The sequence below is a fragment of the Ooceraea biroi genome, chromosome 1, assembly GCF_003672135.1.
Source record: "Ooceraea biroi isolate clonal line C1 chromosome 1, Obir_v5.4, whole genome shotgun sequence".
NCBI lineage: Eukaryota > Metazoa > Arthropoda > Insecta > Hymenoptera > Formicidae > Ooceraea > Ooceraea biroi.
This window is the reverse complement of record NC_039506.1, coordinates 13,028,936-13,047,372: the sequence shown is the minus strand read 5'-3', so window position 1 is coordinate 13,047,372 and position 18,437 is coordinate 13,028,936. Positions and strand designations below refer to the sequence as shown.

Genomic DNA, 18,437 nt, shown 5'->3' with positions numbered 1-18,437 from the left:
TTTTAATGTTTTAAAAAATCGACTGTATAAATTAAAATGGGCCACCCTGTATATACAGTGTGATTCAGACCACCCGTACAGCCCTTTTATTTCGGAAATAGAACATTTTAGAGAAAAATGTTTCAGACAAAAGTTATATGGCTTCGAGGGGGACATAAGATGGTATCATTGGTTTGACTTTGAAGAGTTACTTGATGGTCACGTAAAGGTCATATTCAATTTTTTAAATAGAACCTATTTCTCATTACATATTCTTGTAGCTTATCTCGAGAGCTTTCCAAAACACTATAATAAAATATTTTTTCATTGAGTACTTTTCGAGTTATGAGGCTCCAAAGCAGTACTTTGCAGTACTTTGACATAAAGTACAAAATATGTTGTATGTTGTTATGTCATGGTGTCAAGTAAATCCTTAGGTATTATTTTAAGGTCAAATTACCTTTTCACTCAAATCTCTGTAGTTATGCATGTTTAAAAACATTCGGATCATCCTACTTTTAGCGCTATCCAGGAACAACGACGTGGACGTAGTAGAATTCTGTTCCCTTTGGGGTGTTGGTTTAACGTGAGTAATCCCCTTGCCTCTCACGTGGGTGCGTGCGTGCGTGCGTGTGTGTGTGTGTGTATGTGTGTGTGTTTGTATTCAAGTAAGGTAGTGTTCAAAGTGAGCACTATTCTTTTCAATGCAAACATCTACTCTGTTTTGAAAAGAATTGGTTGCTCGAAGAATTTCATCGCTACTTAAAGATTGAATTGCTTCTGTTATTCTGTTAATCATGTCATTCCTTGTAGTTGGGCGATCACGGTATACTATGTCTTTTATCCTTCCCCATAAATAATAATCCAGGACAGTGAGGTCCGGTGAATAATTATTAATATATAATTATTAATTATAAAATATAATTAATAATTATATTTTAATATTTTATAAATAATTATAATTATACTAAAAATTAATACCTGAAATTAAGTATTAATTATTAATTTTAAAGTGGTCTTCCACACTACCCATGAGGTGCCACTAATAGCGCGTTAGGTAATTATATTTTATAATTACATAAAATAAATAAAATTAGCAATAACAATTTGTCTGAAAACATTTATTTGTAAATATATATATATATATATACATACATATATATATTGTATATGTATATAAATATGTACACCAATTTCATAAACAGATATACCATGAACGTCCATAGAATGTCCAAAGGACGTAAAACGGATGATCTGTGGATATCCTCAATATCCTTGAAGAACATCTTATGGATGTCTTTCGGATATCTGTGTGCTGTCTGGGTGTATATCCTATCCTGTAGAAATTCTCAGAACATCTTGAGGATGTCCGACAGGATATCCTGTGGATGTCTTAAGAACTAGTATTCAGCTCTCATTTGCTATTCCTCAGGACGTCCTGAGTATATTCCGGGACGAAAATTGGATATCCACAGGATATCCGTAACGTCCGTCCTGGATGTTCTTCGGATTTCCCGAGGACGTCATTGTGCTATCTGGGAGAGTATGTAGAAAGAGTCGAAACAAAATGGAAATTTAGAGTGGTGAAACTGAGATGCGACAATGGACGAGAATACTGCAATCAAAACTTGAAGAACTGGAGCAAGAAGAAAGAAATTTTCCTGGATTTTACTGTACCATATACACCTCAATTGAATGGAACGGCTGAACGCCTAAACCGGACATTGATGGAAAAAATCAGAGCTTTAATCGCGGAATCAAAACTAGAAAAGGAAATGTGGGGTAAAGCAGCATATACAGCAACGTATCTAGTAAATAGAAGCCCTACGAAAACATTGAGAGTAACACCTTATGAGAAATGGAATGGAAGAAAACCAGATTTAAGCAATTTAAAACTATTTGGATCCGTGGCATATGCGAAGAACCTAGGACAGTTGAGAAAATTAGACGACCGCAGCAAGAAATATATATTTATGGGATATGCTCCAAATGGCTACAGACTATGGAACCCGGAAAAAAGAAAAATTATAATAGCGCGTGACGTTAAGGAATGCTGGAGTGACTAGGGAATTTTTTCGCGATGGTGCTGCCATTTGCACAAAAAAATGCTTTTTATAAAAATTTCGCAATTTGTACGCACAAAATTGCGGTTGTTTACAATCGGGATAAAATAAAGGAATATAATGAAGCTTTTCAAAGTGACTTTAGAAGTGTAATAAAAAAGAATAGTATAAATGAAAATCTTGTACATACTTATACATACATGCAAGATTTTCATTTATACTATTCTTTTTTATTACACTTCTAAAGTCACTTTGAAAAGCTTCATTATATTCCTTTATTTTATCCCGATTGTAAACAACCGCAATTTTGTGCGTACAAATTGCGAAATTTTTATAAAAAGCATTTCAACTGTAATTTTTGTATATGTGTGTGTGCAATTGGCAACACTTTTCACTAGTCACTCCAGGATCACCTTAAAATCGAAGATATGATAGAGCCATTACAAAATCGAGAGAGGAATACATTCAATTTTAAAACAAGATACAATGAAAATGAGGATGAAGAAGAACATGATGAAGAAGAACGAGGCGACAATGGAGAAGAAGAAACAGATTCGTCTAGTGAGTATCATACGCAAGAAGAAGAGGATGAGGACATAACACTGCAGGAACAAGCTACGCGAAAATCTACTAGAGTAAGGAAAACACCTCAGAGATATGGAGACTATGCCTACCTGACATATGAACAAGCAATTAGGGGTCCTGACGGAGAGAAATGGAAGAAGGCTATTGAAGAAGAGAAAGAATCACTGAAAAGAAACAAAACTTGGAAGATAGTCGATCGAGTTGAAGCTGAAGGAAGAAAAATTTTAACCAGCAAGTGGATATTTAAAGAAAAAGAAAATGGAACAAATAAAGCGAGATTGGCTGTTCGAGGTTACGAACAAAAACATGGAATAGATTTTGATGAAACGTTCAGTCCGGTGGTAAACAGTAGCTCAGTAAGAATACTAATTGCGTTGACAGCAAAGGAAAATTATCATCTGATCACATTTGACATAAAAACCGCATTTTTGTATGGAGAACTGGACGAAAATATTTACATGTATCCACCAAAAGGATATAATTACGGTGATAGGATTTGCAAGTTAGAAAAAGCCTTATACGGATTAAAATAAGTTCCGCTGAAGTGGAATCAACGTTTCTCGTCTTTCCTTAAGAAGAAAGGACTCGAACTTTTGAAGACTGAACAATGCATATACGTCACGAAGAACAGGACAATAATTTTAGAATTTTATGTGGATGATGGAATACTAGTAGGAAAGGATCAAAACGAGTTGGATCAATTATTGAAGAATTAAAAACGGAATTTGAAGTTACAATTACTAGAAACCCGAAATCCTTTCTTGGAATAGAGATAAACGTTCGAAGAATGAAATAAAACTGACGCAGGAAAACTACTCAAGAAGAATCTTGGAGAAATTTAAAATGTGCGACTCGAAGCCAGTAGACACACCTATAGTGAAGGGAGAAGATTCAAACGATCAAACGACTGACAAAAATTATCCGTACATGGAGGCAATCGGAAGTTTACTATATTTGTCAAATAAAACGCGTCCAGATATAGCGCAGGCTACAAATTTTTGTAGTAGATATGTAAGTAATCCGTCTAATAAGAGAATAATAGATGTAAAGCGTATATTTAGGTACTTGAATGGCACGTCGAGTCAAGGAATAACTTTCACCAACCTGGATAGCGGTACTGAACTAAGAACATTACTGTGATTCTGATTATGCCGGGGATCCAGAGACTAGGAAGAGCACAACTGGGTACGTGGTGCTGTTTTGTGGCGGACCTATCAGCTGGTCGCGGAAACAACCGGTGGTTACAGTCTCGAGTACAGAAGCTGAATACACAGCGGCAGCCGAATGTTGTAAAGAATTATTATATCTTAAATCGCTAATAGAGGAATTAGTCGGGAAAATAATAACCGTGAATTTGAATGTAGATAACCAGAGCGCGATCAAACTCATGAAAAACGGCATAATTAACCGAAGATCAAAGCATATTGACGTAAAATATCACTTCATACACGAAAAGATTAAAGAGAAGTTAATTAGTGTAAATTACTGTCAGAGCGAGGAACAGTTAGCGGACCTGTTCACAGAACCGTTAGGAAAAATAAAGTTTAATTATCACAAGAATGTACTCATTAGCTAAGATATTGATTATAAGCAGTTTAAAACAAAAATTTGTTGTGCATTTATAGGTAAACAGTAGAAAACTGAAGTAAAATTTAGTTAGATAAGTAAAATTAAGTCAGCTAAGAAAAGAAAAAAAACCGAAGGAATGTTGAAGAATGAATATGTAAACGTGATAATTGTTTGTTACTGTAATTTGATGTTAAAAGTATAGATATTTCGGACTTGTCAAAATTAAGGGAGAATGTTAGAAAACGAATTATCCGATAGGTAATTTGAACAATCCGAGTTGATACGTAATTGGGAATTGCCGAATGTTTCCGATCATTCACGATTGATTCATGAATATAGACCGTTGTCTTGTTGTTGGAGCAGAATAGCTAAAACAGCAGAGAAGTCGAGGTCGTACAGAGAGCATTGCTTATTGTTTTGAATTACGTTTCTTATTATTCGCCATTATTTTTCACTATGTATAACAGTCTTTTTGAATTTGTGTCGAGAGAGCATTTGTCATTTGTTGAGAGTAATAAACATTTGTGTTCAACAAAGAGAAGAGTGCTTAATTATTCGTCGCCACGTGGATCCACACGGAACCGAAAATACCTTCAAAAACCATTAATAAAATACATACAAAAATTAAAGGGGGACATACACCTAGAAGGGTCAAAAAGAGATTAAACTTTGCGAATTTTTTCCGGAAAAACGGAAAGAGATAGAGAGATCAGGTTTGTTTCTGTGTAAAGATCACAGTTTTCTCTATTAAAAAATTTGTGTTTTATTCATAGACTTATAGAAATAGACCGGCCCTCACCGTAGAAAGCAGCGCGGTAATATCACGGTGCAGACAATAGCCTGTGGAGTAGACCCCTCCTTCTCGCACCAGCGCTAAAAGAGAAGGCATAGTGGAATCTGTGCGCTGAAAAAGCTAGAGTCCTAAATATTAGAGAGGCGCGAATGGGCACCCTCTTTCTGATTGGTCGGCCGCCATGTTGAGGCACAATGCCCTGCGTTGTTGATAATCGTGATGTGCAGGAGGATTGTCGCATGTACAGTGCTCCAGCAACCATCTCCCATCCTGTGACATTCGTTCCCCAATCACGAAGCCCTTTAAAAGATATCTCTAATATAAATGTGAGTACTGGAGCAGGCAGTAGCATATAATTTGTGCCTCAAGATGGCGGCGTGGCGGCGGAGTGGGGGTACCATTCGCGCCTCTCTAATATTTAGGACTCTAGAAAAAGCGATATAGCAATAGAAAGAGAAAGCTGCAAAAAGACCCCTTCTGTCTTTGTCTTTGCGTATGTGCAGATATGGGAAGACTTGACCGGTATATTCATAGTCGGATCTTATATTTAAGACCGTGCAGATGTTGTATAGATCATTTCATTGGCTACGGAGTATCTGAAGATACACTTAAGACGGTCTTAAATATAAGATCAGATTATGAATACCGGCCTATGAGTAGCGCCAAGGCGCATGCGCGACTGAGAAGGACAGAGGGGCCTACATGCAGCGTTCTTTTTCTATTGCTATATCGCAACCGCTTATGCGTTAGCATAGGACTCAGGACTCGCGCACTCTATCCTTATATCTCTATAGTGGTCATACACGGAGCGGAGCGAGTGCTTGTTGCTAGAATGATGATATGAGATTGTTCTAAGAAACATATATATAGCGAATATGTCCAATTTCGCGAAATCACAGATGCTAAAATACGGTTGGACAGAAGGTAAAATATATCGATTATTCTCAGCTTCGATAAGACGGCGCGTTTTTTTTTCTATTCATAAACGGAGCAAACAAAACCTAACCTTTTCCCCTTAACATTTGAGTTACACTCTCTCACTTATCGTTCGATCCTCCAATCTTTTATCTTTCTGCTTTATTATCTTTCATTACATGTCTATAACACGCTGAAAATATTGTTTTCCGTTTCAAATTATTGTGCCAAGCAATATATTGGATATTACTGGAAGAATAGAAATAATTATTAGGCTGTTGCATAATTTCTGTAATACTTCATGGGCTTATCTTCGACGCGCAATCAATTGTTATTAGATTTGTTTTAAAACTGCGCTGCTAGGTAGTACGCAAAGACAATATGCAATTAATCTAGCAGCGCAGTTCAAAAATAAATCTAATAGTAATACATTGTGCGTCGGAGATAAGCGCATGCAATACGACAGAAATTATGCATTAACCTAATATATGCATGGCTAATCATGTTTTTAAATGTTCTTTATTAATATTGCTATAATAATAATAAGATCAAGATTTTGGTAACTTTGCCATAAAAGCAGTTATACTTTAATTATATAAAATGCAATTTTAATGTGAAAACTGTGCTTTCCCATCTTGGTATTAATAAATAAAATGTTTATTCTATTATACAGGGTGCTCCCGGATTAAATGGTCAAACTGAAAATATAGATTCAGAATATCAAAACAAAACAAAAGTTTCCTCTAGAATTATGCTCACAAACGCTTCGTTCAAGAGATATTGACTTCTGAAGTTCGGATACTTGTTGATGGATTTTGATCGAAATACTGCACTATGACGGCGTATTCACGGCGAGCAGCGTTAGCATTTGTTTATGGTGCAAACAAAAACCTGTAAATGAGTTTTGATCTTTGTAACGAAAAAAGAAGACAACAAAGCTCCGTCCAGTTATAAAAAATAATCGTTGGCCTAACGATTATTTGGTACAAATGGACGGAGTTTTGTTGTCTTTTTTTGTTTCGAAGATCAAAAATCATTTACAGGTTTTTGTTTGCACCATAAACAAATGCTAACGCTGCTCGCCGTGAATATGCCGTCATATTCAGCATTTCGATCAAAACTCATTAACAAGTATATCCTAACTTCAGAAGTCAATATCTCTTGAACGAAGCGTTTGTGAGCATACTTCTAGAGGAAACTTTTGTTTTGTTTTGATATTCTGAAACTATATTTTCAGTTTGGCGATTTAATCTGGGAGCACCCTGTATATATTTTTTAATAGAAATACATATTTTAAGAGAAAATTTTAATTGTTATTATTATTCGGCGATAATAATTCAGTTTATTTTTCATTTTTTTGCGGTTCAAGCTTGGACGTCGCGGGCCGGATCCATTTGCGTATCCCTGTAATGCACACTTTATTTTTATTATTAATAATAATAATAAAAATAATAAAAAGAATACACACATTTACACAAAAAGATGTGTTATGCGTGTATTACATCTCTCAATATTTCGATATTTTGCATTATCAAAGTGTAATATAAAACAAATGTAATACTTGTTTTGCCCTTGATGTTGCAAATCAATAATTGTTGCATGATGACAGGGATAATATGAAACCATTGTCATGTGCTGAATGGAAATAATAGTAGGGCAAATTATCGATCTCTTCCTTTTTCATTTTTTTTTCAGGGAAAGGACTTGGCAAAAATGAAAGTGGCATCACAGAAGCCTTGAAACCGATCATAAAGCTCGATAACGCAGGTATAGGATACGAAAGTAATGAGTACGACTGGTTGACGTTACTGTCTCCGAAGAATCCTGCGAAATCGAAGCACGAGTCGCAAGAGTCTCAGCGGGAAGCATACGAGAAGTTCGAGAACACTTCTACCCTCCAAGATGGTAATTTGATACGTCTTTCCGCGATATCAGATAAGAAAAAATCTACGAAGAGCACTATTCATGTTCCACTGTTGGACGATCAGATTTATAAGGCTTGCGGTAGTAGAACAGTACACAAAACTGCGCGACACGGTCACACATTAAGTGGCAAGCTGGAGAGGCTTGCACTACAGGATAACATGTTTTCAAATGTCAATGCCAGTGATGTGTCTCAGTCGAACTCAAGTTCAGTTGCAGCAGACACCATGATGATTCACAGAGAGATGAAAGCGGAGTGCGAGGAAACCGAGGAAATCGAGCAGGAAAATGACAGCAACGGCAATACTTCGCAATCTGAGACAGAACTATTTGTTGTTAAGTCCAAGAGCACAAGGAAGAAGGAAAGAAGAAGGATGGACAATTTATCGCGACAGTTGCGTATCTGTAACATTGAAGAAGGCACAGATAAAGGCATGGAATTAGCGTGTAAATCTCCACAACAAAACGATAAAAAAGCCCGTATAAAGAGAAAGATTAAGAAACGGAGAAAAACTAAAGAGGATACAGGTTTATTGGAGAGCAGCTTGGAAGATAAAGCAACTAATGAGAGTCTCGAGGCACCATTTTCTTTAAATAAAAGCATGCAATGTATGAACATTCTAAAGAAAGTACCAGAACTAGTAAAATTAGATGAAACAAAATTAGATAAGTTAGAACAAGAGAAGAACAGAGACTGCAATAAAAAGAAACGAGCGAGAAGTCAGGAACAAGTCAGGAACTGTGTAATAACAATCGAGGAACTAGGTGATATGTGTATCAAGAACATAACCAAAAGGTTGTGTAACAGAGACATTTCTACCTGGTATTCGTTAATGTCAAATGATGAGAAAAAAGCACAGAGTAACCAGGAAACAGATCCTTATGACAAGCAAAAGGATCCAAATAAAATTGCAAATGTAAAAGGACACGAATTTTTGTATGATAAAACGTGTGGAAAAAACTCGGAGATGCAAAAAGAGTGCAAGGACCAACCAAATGCATTATCGGAAAATTATAGCAAAAGAGGGAAAAAAAAGAACAAAGACAAGGCACCTTCCGGACAATCAATGCTTCATAACTTTTCCAATAAACGATCGTCCAAAGAGAAAAAATCGAAAAACTCTACATGGGTCGAACAAGAAAGAATAAAGTGGTTCGAATTAAGTAATAGATTAAATTTTCGAATACAAAAGAAGAAGCAACAACGTTATCTTGCGAAACATAGGAAACAAGTAAAGAACATAGAGAACGTAATTCATAAATTAAAAGATAAAATACTTTCGCACGACGTGAACGCTTTAATAAAGGATCTAACAACCATTGATATTACGGAAGGTGCAACTGTAAATAAAAGAAAACTTACTCAAACGCACCTTACACCCGTTTAAAAAAAAGGAATAAGAGTACAAATAATAAACGCGTTGTGTCTAAATGATTGATGACAAATGATTTTATTGTATGATAGGCATGTCTCCAGCATAGGAATAATGAACTGATTTCTGATTTATACTCACTTTTTCTTCCTTTCATACATGAAAATAAAAAGTTATAGGAATGAAATGTACGAAAGCGCAAATTTAGAGGCACAACTTTCTAAGACAGGATATAAACTATTTTAGTAATCGCATATAAATATACTTTATATACTTTATATACTGACGTGCGAAAGTTGATAAAGCGCGCGCGCGTGTGTGCGTGCGTACGACATATACAAGTAACAACTATAGCATTTAATTTTACGAATTCTTTTATGCTCTATTTTTGATATTTGTATAGATAATGGAAGAAAATTTGTGTACACACACACACGCACACACCTATTTAGGATATATATCTGTATTTTATATAATATTAAATCCACAAATTGGTACAATATTTTTACGAAATTTAAAATTTATTCATAAAATATTTAAATTTCAACGAATTTAGATTTATAAAGATTTATTTACAAAAGTAATAGAGAGCAATTTCAATTATTGATATACATATATATATATATATATATATATATATATATCACGTCGCATTGTTTGATATATTTTAATATCAACAGTACAAAAGGAAGAGAAAATTTAAGTCTGAAATAGTTCTGAGAATCAGGTAAAAATTAGAAACATCGAATTAATTTACAGATTTTATACACTAAAAAACGTATACGTATACGTATACATATGTAAAATGTCTACTGTCTTTTACATATAGCATGAATTATGAAGTATATTATTTAGCTATATTGTATGAATTTATTAAAATACATTCGCAAGATCATAATATCTTGCATATTTGGTACGTACATTTTGCGTTTACATTTGTATTTATATTGAACTCATTATTGTAAGAAAAACTTGCAAAAACGAAATAAAACAATAAATTATAGTTTCCTAAATAGATATGTTATATATATTTATGTAAGACGTTATTAGAAAGCAATTAAAAAAATTATTTCTTTAAGGAATACATATATGATCAAGTCTAAAATTTTACTATTTTCATCCATATTTGTATTTGTTTATACTTTTGCTAAACATTTTATTAATCTAATGGGAAAAGTAACCGGATTTGAATTGACTATACTTTTAAAATCTAAATTTTTAATTGTATTTGCTTACATTATATTTGTGGTACATTTTAGCTCTTCCCAAACACACGTCCATGATAAAATATCTAATTCTAAGTGCCATAAATGTAATTAATAGGCCATTGAACCATCGAAGCAAAGTTCCTTTTGTAAAACAAGAACGACAATGTTAAATATAAAAGAATGTTTCCGTCATTTACATTTACATTTTCAATAAAATTTTTACAGTATGTTTTTTGTTATCAGTTCTTCCTCCTTTATTTGAGATGCAAAGAAACAGTATTTAACAGTTGTTTCATCTACTACTATTCCTATCGAATGCTCGAAATATACAAATTAATGTTCTTATTTATAATAGAAACATCAAGAACAATTGTTGCAACAATGGCCGCATTCAGTAGACTCAACAGTTGGACCAGAGAGGAACCTGAGAGCGGCCACGCTGCCGTTTACGCCCATATTTTTGTATTGAGAAATACAATACCGAATGTGAACTTACATTCCATTTAACATGCACATGATCTTTTGTCATTATGAAATCATGTGCATGTGCATGTTAAATGGAATGTAAGTTCACATTCGGTGTTGTATTTCTCAATTTCTCAATGCAAAAATATGGGCGTAAACGGCAGCATGGCCGCTCTCAGGTTCCTCTCTGGTTGGACAACATTACTAGATTTTCCGCTGGCACTAGATGTTGATTTGTTGGTTCTAAAAGTTAGAATATGTTCGATTGCTACTAACATAAGTGGTTGAGTCTGCTGAATACGGCCAATGCTAATAATAAAACTGAATTAACTTTTTTCGAAGCGATGTAAGTGACAGGTACTAAGATATAAAATAATGTATCATTTGATTTCACCTTTTGAGTTATAGGCCTAGTTTATACCGATTGTTAAATACGCGTATTAAATAGTAAATAACTAGTGCATCCGTTTAGTCATTGGCTGATTAGCTCAAATGTATTATTTGATACGCGTATCAAACGATCGGTGTAAAATACGCTATACATAATTAAAATTATATAGTTATATAGTTAAGGGGAAGCTGGAGTCGCCTGTATTACCACGAATTGAAATGACACTAATCTTTTTTTGATTGTACAGAAGAAAAAATCAGGTAGAATAAATGATAGTCTATTAACAGTAATAAAAACTATGTAAATATTATATACAGGGTGTCCGGTAACTCACGACTCAATGCTCGTGAGTGGATAAAGCGGACTGAACTGACAAGGGGAGGCCACAGGATGTACCTGGACTTTTTGGACGAAACTTGGTGAGTATTTAGAGAACAATATGTAGATAACGGTAAGAGGGGTCTCCACTTTCGGAACTTTTCGGAACCCAAATAAATAAGATTACAATAGTCATTTTTTATTACATTCAATTTTTCCTTTCCCGAACAAAATTGAGCAAAAATTACTTCTGCAATCTTCTTTTCTAATCAAAATGGAACAACCAAAATTATATGTATATACAGGGTGTCCCGTAAAGACCGGATGAACTCTTAAGGGTAGATTCCTGAGATGATTTTAAGGCGAAAATCCTAATACTAAAATGTCGAGGCTATAATAGTTTTTGAATTATAAGCATTTATAGTAAGCAAATCAGATCGCCTAAAGTTGACACGCTCAGACGTGGCACAACGCAAAGTGCTAAAGGCGAAAAGTAAATGTCGCTCTTCTTGTTTACATCGATACAAAGATTACTTATGCGAAGATAAGATTACTTTTATTAATATTTCTGCAAACGCGCATTGCGCAATGTAACCTTTTACCGTTTTTTTTAAATATTGGAAGTGGACATTTTTGTATTTTTATGTGATACATAAAGCGCACGTTGTCAGATGACATTTCTTTCAGAAATCCGCTGTCAATTTCATATTCTACAGGCAAAACTATAGTTATCAAACAGAATACTTAACAGAGTACTTTACTTGAATGAGTTTCATTTGGATATTAGCAATAATAGCTGCTTAGTTTATTAAATAATTGTAAACTAAATACATATTATTGCTAATTACATAGTTACTGTTTGATAACTATAGTTTTGCCTGTAGAATATGAAATTGACAGCGGATTTCTGAAAGAAATGTCATCTGACAACGTGCGCTTTATGTATCACATAAAAATACAAAAATGTCCACTTCCAATATTTAAAAAAAACGGTAAAAGGTTACATTGCGCAATGCGCGTTTGCAGAAATATTAATAAAAGTAATCTTATCTTCGCATAAGTAATCTTTGTATCGATGTAAACAAGAAGAGCGACATTTACTTTTCGCCTTTAGCACTTTGCGTTGTGCCACGTCTGAGCGTGTCAACTTTAGGCGATCTGATTTGCTTACTATAAATGCTTATAATTCAAAAACTATTATAGCCTCGACATTTTAGTATTAGGATTTTCGCCTTAAAATCATCTCAGGAATCTACCCTTAAGAGTTCATCCGGTCTTTACGGGACACCCTGTATATACATATAATTTTGGTTGTTCCATTTTGATTAGAAAAGAAGATTGCAGAAGTAATTTTTGCTCAATTTTGTTCGGGAAAGGAAAAATTGAATGTAATAAAAAATGACTATTGTAATCTTATTTATTTGGGTTCCGAAAAGTTCCGAAAGTGGAGACCCCTCTTACCGTTATCTACATATTGTTCTCTAAATACTCACCAAGTTTCGTCCAAAAAGTCTAGGTACATCCTGTGGCCTCCCCTTGTCAGTGGAAAAGTCCTATACCATTTTGCAATTTTCACAATAGTTATCAAGTTATTAATTATTAAAAATCGTGCTATTAGTCCGGCCTACCGCCGAATGCAAGCGCGCGGCGAGATGCGACCGCCTAGCGATCGAGTGCCTAGCAATCGCAGTGGCAATGGCTAGGCATGCCATTTGTAATAAACAACTTCTCGCGCCTAGCAACTTTGATCGCTAGGCGGTCGCATCTCGCCGCGCACTTGCATTCGGCGGTAGGTCGGACTAATATAGCGATTTTTAATAATTAATAACTCGTTAACTATTGTGAAAATTGCAAAATGGTATAGGACTTTTCCACTCAGTTCAGTCCTCTTTATCCACTCACGAGCGTTGAGTCGTGAGTTACCAGACACCCTGTATATTGTTTTAGATGATAAATGAAACTATTCATTTATCCCCTAATACCGTTTGTTTATTCTCATTTTTCTTGACTTCATCGCATGAGTGAAATAGTGGCGAGAACGGATGATACATGGCGGACCAATCAGAAGGGGATATCCGATGTCGTCACTCTGATTCTAGGCTCTCTACTGTGGTAAAGTCGTCAGTCTCGACCACATCTTTTCAATGACTCTTTGTATTTATATTCATTCATCTAGTGTTGGCGTATGGGCGCTATTCGCCAACTGAGCCATACAACAAGAAGTTATATTCATTCGTTGCTTGTCTCAAGATTCCGAAGGGGACAATCGTCAGGTGCTCAACGGTTGTTCCGAGTTTTCTTTTTTTTCAACTTGTTATTTCGTATTTCGTATTTCTTCATTTTTGCAATTGGCCGTATCGAACCTGAAAGGGATCGGGTATCGGGTGCCATTAAACATTAAGAAGAAGAAGAAGAAGTTGCTTGTCTCAAACTGTTTTCAATCTGTGTATTGTTGCGCGGAAGTGTCGGTGCCAGTTGTGTTACGAGAATTTTTTATCGAAAATGACGACAGTTTTACGCGTAAAACGAAGGAGCAGCGAACTGCCATCGGACTCTCTCATGCTCTCGTTTCTTGCCAAACGACGGAAACTCGATTCACCCGATGACTCCGATGTATGCGTTTTGCCTGCAGAAACTATTGCCCAATTTGCCGGCACGCTCAAAGATCCGGTGAGAATTCTGCAATTCGCCCTTAATATTATGATTGCTGTTTATTATTATTTATTATTTATTATATGGCTCGGATTTTGTACCATAAGTTTCATATTAAGGATTAACTGACTGACTAGTCGATCATTTGCTTCCAGACTGAAGATGTGATGCAGCACCTGGCTACATTCCTATCTGACGTTAACACAGAGAACGTCAAGGGCATTAAGCGGCCTATTGACAATGATAACGTTGCAAATACTTCAAGAAAAATATGCAAGTGTGCAAACTCAGAGTCTACAAGAGGTCGTTACAAAGTCATCAGTTGTCATCCTCTGAGTACTGTGAGTGAGGAGAAGTTTGAGAATAAATGTACGACGCTTGTGGAAATAGAGGATTGCTGGAGCCATGCATTTGATCAGAACAGTGAAAAGGACACGGAAAAGGAACAGGTAAATTGTGAAACTCATATTTAGTGTAACGCCAAGAAATCATGATGTGTTTGTTTCCAGGAAATTGAGCAGTACGTGTACGACCTATACTACGCACAGGCTGACGTCGGTCTTGAGCAAAATGATATCTGGGTGCAGGAGTATATGTACGAGTGCGACTACGAATCGAATGAATCTAGGTATGACAGTGAGAACGAGAATTCCGAGTCGAATCCACGAAACGACTACCCAGATACTGATCCCGATTGCTCCGGCAAGGGATATAACAGTGAATCCTCATTCGACGCGGTATCGGATGACGATCTGTACGGCGAGTCCGCAACCGATAGGAGATATTTTAGTTCGAGTTACAACGATTACAGGCACATTGTGCAGAACTATAACACGGATTCGTCCAGTGAAGAAGAGAACGACGGCGATGAATCGTTCGGGAATTTGTTGTCTAGTGAAGAAGAGGACGACGGGAATTAATCATTCGGGATTTTTAAAAATGTGTCCAGGATCGCTCACAAGTCGATGATCTCATGTATGATAATGATTTATGTGAAATTTACTTTTACAGTAATCGAATACCTGTGATTTAATTTTAAGAGATATAATTTAAGCAAGATTTATAAGATAATCATAAGATATATCTTAAGATATATCTTATCAGTGCAGCTATAACACTACGTTTAGGCGAGCTTTACTTTTGTAGTAACTTACTCGAATTATCGTGACTTACGATAATTCAAGTAACCGTAGTGATAAATAAATATATGTAAGGCCATACAATATTAATCTCGAAAACAAAGGGAAATTATTGGACAACTCAGTACTAAAATTAGAAATATTTGAAAAATTAGCAAAAGCCTCTACGCGCAAGATATGAGGATAAGCGACACGCGAATGATTAAATCTTTCATTTCTTCAATTAAAGAATCTCTCTAGCATAAGTTCGCAATTATAATGTTCACTTAACGTTTTACTACTTTACAAAGTGCACTTTACATGGAGTATCACCTTCTATGACATATTTTAAGGTCAATTTAGCTTCTATTTATGTATATTAACTTCTATTTTTGTATATAACTCTTTGTAATTATAATTATATATAATTATATTTTATAATTAATGTATAATTCTAGAATTATTTTAGAAAAATATCCTGCTTGATTTGCATTTGCGCCAAAAATACTTTTTTTGTGTTAGAAGTATTGATTCATTGAAGTTACAAAATCATAGCACATAGCATTACACTTGTATTGTATTTTTTTCAACTGTATATCATTATACATATATCCCACAAAGGAAGAACTTCTGTCTTTCGACTAATCTCTTTTTTGTTAGATGTGAAGATTAAAATTACAAATTTATAGTACATAGTCAGGGTTGGAAAAGTTATTCTGTAAAAATAACTCGGATTACAGTTACTGTCCCTTTGTCTAAAAGTTTACTATTTATATTTTTTAAAAGCAACTAATTACTCAAAAAGTAAGTACTGAGTCGTTATTTTTTTAATGCTAATATATGATAAAATTATAGTTATAGATAATAATGAAGAGCGATATTTTCATTAAAATATAATTATATAAAAATGAAATTATATATCACTTGATTGCTGTTGTTATTGTATATTAGATATAGCATTCCGAATAATCAATGTGAATCCTATCAATAATGCAGATAGTAGTTCGTATTCTTTTCATAATGCTTCTATATTCCAAAATTTATCCAAAAAGAAGTATGTTGCAATCTTTTTGTAACTGAGCATACAGTAGACAAGAAAATTGCAACACTTTTTCTTTGATGAATTTTGAATACATGGAAATGCATGGAAGCCAAAATACACTTTGCAATTTCACAATTTAATTTTAAAAAATAAATATATTTTAATAAGTATTATTTCTTGTTGATAAATTTATAAGGTAATGATAAAACTAAGTGTTAAATTTACTCGTTACTCGAAAAATGTAACGAATTTACATATATTTAACATATATTCAAGCAAAAATAAAAAATCAGCTCGTTTCAGGAATGCAAAGATTAAGAAGTTACAAAATGACGGTATATATCATACATTCGTGTAATATTGTCTTTTAAATATATATCATTACATATCCTACGAAGGAAGAAGTTCTATCATTCGGCTGTATATTTTACATTGCATGTGCAGAGTGAAGTTACAAAATGATGGCATTACATATTCTCGCGCGTGATACTTCTTTCATCAGGTGTGTGTGTGTGTGTGTGTGTGTGTGTGTGTGTGTGTATGCGCGCGTGTGCGTGCGTGCGTGCGTGTATATTGCGATAAACGCTCGTTCATATAGCACCAAATATTATAATGGCTCAGCAGAGATTTCTCAATGATAAGTTCAATGCCAGATCGAGTCTTACGAAGTAATTTTTCTAAGGCCACGGTTGTATTCCACAGAATCATTCCACTGATCGCCTCGCTTCGCTCACTGGTAATGATCGCAAATATCTCGTCATCGTAGACCGCGGAATGTTATTAATTTTGAAATATACGACAATTATAAGTACGATTTATATAAACTATTTCGCTGCTCGAATTCTTCAATCGCCTTGATATGACGTGACATGATATTACAGGAATTTCGGAGACGCGTTTTAAACGCTAACGTCATAGTGGATTTTTATCTTGGATTGGAGCTTGGATCAGAGATTCGATCAGAGAGCGAATGTTAGGCTACATTGTCAAGCTCTTAAAACCTAATTACCTATCGTTACTGTGTATTAAAAACGTTTTCTGAAATATCGAAGCATGCGATTTCTTAAGCCTTGTATCGTGCATTGCAAATGATGGCGACTGCTTTTTAATACAGTTACAGATACATGGTACTTGCCGCGCGCTATAATTTTTTATATTTGCACGCGTATTAATTCTATAAAGAATTTATAATATGATCCATGTTAATGTCACAATAAAAATTATGTTATAATCTCTCAGTGTTATGAAAGATTCACATATGCTTAGAACTTTTATAAAAGGAAATAATTTATAAGACAATAAGTATTAAGCATATTAAGTATAACGTACTATGCGTATGAAACAACTTGAATATATCGAAATCGAGTAGATTTTAGAGGAAATTGATTTTTATCAATTATTAAATTTGTACAAAACATGTACATTCATAGCTTTATCAATATGTATATAGCTCAATATATATTAAGGGACGTGCTCTTTTAAATATTTTATACATATTATCTGCTGCAACGAGATAATAAAAAAATATCGGAAAATGATGGAAATTGAAAACTTCGATAAAGAATGCGAAAGTATAAAATCCTTAGATTCGTTAAAACTAAATAAAGTATTTCTATTAAAAGATTGTTTATAAGTGTGTTTTTGTATTCACGATGCAATAACAAATATGTACAGCTGTTTGCAAAAATGCTTATGTAAATTAATGAAAAATATCTTAATATAAACGTCTCATTACATTGTTTCAATTGTCTCTGAAGTAAAAAGAAAATTAAGACATAACTAGAACAGTATATTTTTTTTATATTTACAGATTGTTAATAAAAAGAATTTAGGAAGGACTTTCAGGGTAAATAATCCCAGATAGCACAAAAATCTAACAGACATTGCAAAGATGTCTAAAGAACGTCCTTTAAATATCTTTGCGATATCTTTTGGATTTGTGTGCTGTCTGAGAATGCTTATGATAAATTGAACAAAAGCGATATAATAAGATAATCTATTATTTTTCGAAAAATAGCGGTAAGGAAAACAGATCATTCGTGT

The 18,437-nt window shown here is 34.4% G+C and overlaps 2 protein-coding genes across 2 annotated transcripts; both read left to right on the top strand.

Moving 5' to 3' along the window:
• The first annotated feature begins 5,723 nt into the window (after positions 1–5,723).
• LOC105284856 (G patch domain-containing protein 4) lies at positions 5,724–9,372 on the top strand. The gene is made up of 2 exons (XM_011348662.3): positions 5,724–5,913; positions 7,600–9,372. The coding sequence occupies exons 1-2, from the start codon at positions 5,865–5,867 to the stop codon at positions 9,213–9,215; spliced, it is 1,665 nt and encodes a 554-aa protein (XP_011346964.1). The 5' UTR covers positions 5,724–5,864; the 3' UTR covers positions 9,216–9,372.
• A 4,358-nt stretch (positions 9,373–13,730) lies between these two features.
• On the top strand, positions 13,731–18,372 carry LOC105284855 (probable RNA polymerase II nuclear localization protein SLC7A6OS). Its single transcript, XM_011348660.3, has 3 exons — positions 13,731–14,252; positions 14,390–14,683; positions 14,744–18,372. The coding sequence occupies exons 1-3, from the start codon at positions 14,085–14,087 to the stop codon at positions 15,152–15,154; spliced, it is 873 nt and encodes a 290-aa protein (XP_011346962.1). The 5' UTR covers positions 13,731–14,084; the 3' UTR covers positions 15,155–18,372.
• Positions 18,373–18,437: the final 65 nt, after the last annotated feature.

What these genes read in the sequence shown, in the direction of transcription:
- LOC105284855 (XM_011348660.3), top strand. Translation starts at nt 14,085, where the DNA reads ATGACGACAGTTTTACGCGTAAAACGAAGGAGCAGCGAACTGCCATCG. An exon ending in CCGGCACGCTCAAAGATCCG is followed by an intron (nt 14,253 to 14,389) that starts GTGAGAATTCTG and finishes ATTTGCTTCCAG; the next exon opens with ACTGAAGATGTGATGCAGCA. An exon ending in AGGACACGGAAAAGGAACAG is followed by an intron (nt 14,684 to 14,743) that starts GTAAATTGTGAA and finishes GTTTGTTTCCAG; the next exon opens with GAAATTGAGCAGTACGTGTA.
- LOC105284856 (XM_011348662.3), top strand. Translation starts at nt 5,865, where the DNA reads ATGTCCAATTTCGCGAAATCACAGATGCTAAAATACGGTTGGACAGAA. An exon ending in AAAATACGGTTGGACAGAAG is followed by an intron (nt 5,914 to 7,599) that starts GTAAAATATATC and finishes TTTTTTTTTCAG; the next exon opens with GGAAAGGACTTGGCAAAAAT.